The sequence below is a fragment of the Sinocyclocheilus anshuiensis genome, unplaced genomic scaffold (genome assembly GCF_001515605.1).
Source record: "Sinocyclocheilus anshuiensis isolate Anshui unplaced genomic scaffold, SAMN03320099.WGS_v1.1 scaffold1603, whole genome shotgun sequence".
NCBI classification, from domain to species: domain Eukaryota; kingdom Metazoa; phylum Chordata; class Actinopteri; order Cypriniformes; family Cyprinidae; genus Sinocyclocheilus; species Sinocyclocheilus anshuiensis.
Genome location: NW_015548282.1, coordinates 84,637 through 89,782, shown reverse-complemented (window position 1 = coordinate 89,782; position 5,146 = coordinate 84,637). Strand labels below are relative to the sequence as shown.

The following is a 5,146-nucleotide window of genomic DNA, read 5'->3' as shown; positions in this document are numbered from 1 at the left end:
TCGTGTATTCTGTAACGAATCAGTCCACTGAAGGCGAGCGTAGTGAGAACCCATGTGCAGTTTTATTTACAAGTGATCCAAACATCCAAACAATAAACAAAAACTTGACTAGACTTGACTTGAACAGACTTGAATCAGAACATGACACATACACAAGGCAGAGATATATGAGGGCAAGGGAAGCATGACACTAACAGGGTGAAACAATTACAAAATAAAAGAAATGGAAAACATGAACATGAAACAAACCCAAACACCAAACCCCACATTACAGTGTCTAGAAGAAGTCCTGGCTGGTATAGATGTATGTAACATCTTTTTGTAGATATATTTAACACCCAACGAATTTACGAAAGAATAAATAATGAGATCCTGGTGGATGAGTCCTGATCTTTCAGTTCTATTTTATGGCGATCGGTAAATGCAAGAGCTGTCAGTTAGTGATCAATCCAATCCAAGCGCGCTCATGATGTAAAACTGTTCCCAATTGGTCTTTACTCATCGGCCTAGCAACTAAACCCGCCCACCATACCTGGAATCCGGTTTCTATTGGTTGAATTTCCCAGCATTTTCAAATTGCATTGCATCATCATCGCAACGTGATCAGATCCTGGATGTCCTATTCAGCTTTAGCAAAAAACTCTAAGAGGATAATCTTTAGATCTGTGCATCATGTTATGTTGTGTTTGGGCTTGTTTGATTTGAGAACACCTGCTCTAATTCAATATATGTGATCTGCTATGGTTTACTAATGTTTGGTGAAGCTACAAACTAAAACGCGGCTTACATGTACTTGGTATTGTTTGGTCTCCTGAAACAATTCTTCTTCTTGTATTCTGCTAGTTGAGACATTTTCAGTGATATATGACACAGGGGTATCTGTTATGTATGATGCTTAAAAGATCACATTTTCAAGTAAAAATGTGACCCTGGACCACAAAACCAGTCATAAGAGTAAATTTTTCGAAATTTAGATTTATACATAATCTGAAAGCTGAATAAATAAGCTTTCCATTGATTTATGGTTTGTTAGGATAGGACAATATTTGGCTGAGATACAACTATTTGAAAATCTGGAATCTGAGGGTGCAAAAAAATCTAAATATTGAGAAAATCATCTTTAAAGTTGTCCAAATGAAGTTCTTAGCGATGCATGTTACTAATCAAAAATGAAGTTTTGATATATTTACGGTAGGAAATTTACACACTATCTTCACGGAACATGATCTTTACTTAATATCCTAATGATTTTTGGCATAAAATAAAAATCAATAATTTTGACCCATACAATGTATTTTTGGCTATTGCTACAAATATACCCCAGCGACTTAAGACTGCTTTTGTGCTCCGAGGTCACAAATGTGATCTGTTATAGTACATACAAACTGAATACAGCACATACAGTTTCTGTGACAGTACAAAGCATGTTCATATTTAATGAGGCAAGCAGCATTGTTAATTATTGTTTATTTGTTGTTAAACAATTCATAGTTTTACATTCATAGTAACATCCCTGGAGGGCAAAATCCCTGGAGGGCCTGTCATTTTCTATCTTTTTTTAAGCTGCGAATATTTAGATCATCTCTAACAAGAAGAAAAACAAAGATATGTGAACAAAGTTTCGGTCACTTGCGATTCATATACTGTACACCACCTGCTGAAATATTTAAATGAGTAAATACCACCAAAGCAGATTGAACAGATTGAACATGCAAACAGGATTTGGGGGATTATTATTATTTATTGGTTTTTAATCATTTAAAGTGTATTAAATTACTTATAATTTTTATTTTGTCTTCCGCGGGCGTCTAAATATCTACTCTGTGATTTTTTCAGTTGATGCGTGAATAAAACTTCATTAAACATTCGCAATAAGCTTTGTGCTTTGTGGGTAGATTACTTACAAATTGTAGTCCGTTACTGATTACAGGTCACATGATGAAAACTAGTTAGCAACATAATCTAAGTTACTTGTTTTAGGTAATGTAATCGGACTACTTTTAGATTACTTCTTTTTTTTTTATCAAATTTGTTTAAAATTACAAATATATAAAAAAAGCGAAGAGAAAGAAAATATATTGCATTTTTTGATATCAACATCATACAATGCATTAAACATTATTAGACCAGGGTTTCCCAAACTGGGCTTAATGTAAGAACTGCAGTGGGTTTGTGAGTTGATAAAAAGCTAATAATGAATGACTAAATCCTAAAAATTTAAAATACAAATAATTTAAACTCTCGAACGCTAAAAATATAAATATTTTATTTGTTTACTTTGTCTTGTGTCCATTAGGGCGTTATTTCAGCAGTACGGTCTGAAATACACAGCCGTCATCCCCACCAACATGTTTGGAGCCCATGACAATTACAACATTGAGGACGGTCATGTGATGCCGGGGTTGATCCACAAGACGTACCTGGCAAAGAGTGAGAGACATTTAACTCACAATCACATTCAGAGCGTCCCACATGTTCACATGGTAAATGTATGCGTGTTTGTTTCGTAGAGGAAGGTAAACCTCTGCAGGTCTGGGGTTCAGGTCGCTTTTTTTTTTTTTACAGCTGACAGAATAGCAGTCTTTCTTCTGTGGAACACGATAAGATATCTTGCAGTTCAAAAAGCATCATAAAAGTAGTCCATGAATGACAGAATGAACTAACCCTCTAAACGCTCATTCACAGACTTACAGCTGAACCTTAACTAAGCTCTCTCAGTATGACACTAGTAAATCAGACGGTCAGATCAAGAAAACCGCCAGTAATGCCAAACTGCGCAAATACCTGCCAGACTTCAAGTTCACGCCGTTCAAACAAGGTGATCAGCACAAGAGATGCAGCATTTAAGCAGTGTTTTTTCAATAGTAGTACAAAGTGGCGACCAAAAACAAGTCTTTATTGAAGTTTTAATTTTTTTCCAGCCGTCAAGGAGACGTGTGATTGGTTTGCAGCCAATTATGACACCGCCCGTAAATGAAGATCTTCACATTGTCTGTGGGGAGCTTGAACACTGTTCAACGCTGAAAACCAAACAATGACTGATTGGACACTTTCAACAACCCTTAATCATTTTTACGAAGACAAAATCATTGGACACTGCCATCGAGGCTTTCCCTTCATTTTTTTTTCCTACTAATTTCATCCCTTAAAATTCAATTCAATTTTCAATTAAAGTTTATTTATATAGCGCTTTTCACAATACAAATTTGATTATTACAGTAGTCCCTGTTTTCACATGTATTTTAACCCCTGAAGTGTTCCTCAAACCCCATCTCTTTCTCTCTGTCAGATGGATGGGTCGGTCGGGCCGATGCGAGTGTTGGTGACGGGTGGCAGTGGGCTGGTGGGGCGAGCGATAGAACGGGTGGTGAAAACGGAGGGCAAAGAGAGAGAAGGTGAAGAATGGATATTCCTGTCATCCAAAGAGGCCAATCTCGTGTAAGAAAAACTCATCAGACGTCACGCAAACAATCATTAAAATATCACATCATCACATATATTATATAACATGTGCTTTATATTCTATATATTATATAACATGTGCTATATGTTATAAAAACCTCATGCAATATGCCGTATAATTTTCACTTGACTGAATTTGTGTTTCTCAGGATTATAGAACGCTTTTATTACATTGCTTCACTAGTGTTTAAAAGCATTCCAGAATGCACCGTAGTTTGTGTCCCATGCATGATAAATATATTTGCATGTGCTGCTTTAGGAGCGCTGAAGAGACGAGAGCAGCCTTCGAGAAACATCGTCCCACGCACGTCATTCATTTGGCCGCAATGGTGGGCGGACTCTATAAAAACATGAGACAGAACTTGGACTTCTGGGTAATTATTAACATAAGTAACAAAAGGTTGGAAATTTCGCTGTTGAATGATGAAACTATATATTAGCTGTATTTGCTTCTTGTTTTCAGAGGAATAATGTGCACATCAATGACAACGTGCTGCACACGTCTCAGGAGTTCGGGGTGGTGAAGGTCGTTTCTTGTCTGTCTACGTGTGTTTTTCCAGATAAAACCACCTACCCTATAGATGAGACCATGGTAAAGCAAACACACACTTTAATAGGCAGTTGTTGTGCATGCGTTTGACATTCCTTTAAAAGGCTCAGATCAAACTTGTCCTGTCCTGTCCAATCATGTTGAGATTATGAGGATGTAGGATAGATGCAATCATTCCTAAACAACAGAGAAAATGGTCATGAAAAACCGGACCTCATGGAAATAGTGGTTAAAAATGCATGATTATGAGCAGTTTTAGCCAGTGGATGTCTGATTGGTTGCATGAATTGTGTAAAATACCCGTGTGTTTCTTTAACTTGGTGGTGACGTGTTTCTCTCTCTCTCTGTGTGTCAGATGCACAACGGTGCCCCCCATGACTCTAATTATGGTTATGCCTATGCCAAACGCATGATTGACGTCCACAACAGGTCGGTTCTGCTCTCTTAGTGTCAAAATTCACTGGTCATGAGCTGTTCTTGGGTGTATCTCATGAAAACATGTCTGGATTGCATTGCTATTACGAAATTTTGCTTAGGGAGTATAAAGCTTACTTTTAGAAGCATTTTGTTTTTTTGACAGGGGGCGTGCCAGACCGTGATACTGGGTATTCCGGTTTCTACATTTCACATTATACATTAATGCGACCTGTTTAAATAACAGGTTTGTCTCACTCTTGCACATCAGTTGTTTATATATATATATACATATCCATCCAGTTTGTCCTCAACGGTGTAAAACGGTTAAAACAGTATATTTGTTACTCAGATTAACACATTTCCCACCACTGTTTGACATTTTAGATTTTTCCCACACTGCGTAAAAGTTTCTGTGAGTGTACAAAGCATATGAAAGCGGAATTCAGTTTATTAGTGGCAGTATTATTGGTTTGTTGTTGAGCAGTTGGTCGTTGTATTCTAACACCACATCGTTCCGCGCTGTATCAGCTTTACCTTTAACTTAAAGGTGTCATATGATGTTGCTAAAAAGAACATTATTTTGTGTATTTGGTGTAATGAAATGTGTTTATGTGGTTTAAGGTTCAAAAAACACATTATTTACCATATAATGTACATTATTGTTGCTCCTCTATGCCCCGCCTTTCTGAAACGCATCGATTTTTACAAAGCTCATCG

General features: G+C 37.0%; 1 protein-coding gene across 2 annotated transcripts in view; it reads left to right on the top strand.

Annotated features, from left to right (window-relative positions):
* Positions 1–5,146, top strand: part of LOC107655839 (GDP-L-fucose synthase-like) — a 41,107-nt gene that overhangs the window by 20,310 nt on the left and 15,651 nt on the right. Inside the window, exons 9-10 of one of the 2 annotated variants that reach the window (XM_016443427.1) lie at positions 2,719–2,818; positions 2,922–3,165. In XM_016443427.1, the coding sequence (XP_016298913.1) occupies positions 2,719–2,818; positions 2,922–2,977 (156 nt within the window). In that variant the 3' untranslated portion in view covers positions 2,978–3,165. Of the gene's footprint in view, positions 1–2,718; positions 2,819–2,921; positions 3,166–5,146 lie in introns of those variants that run through there. The other variant, XM_016443428.1, reaches the window with a different exon arrangement.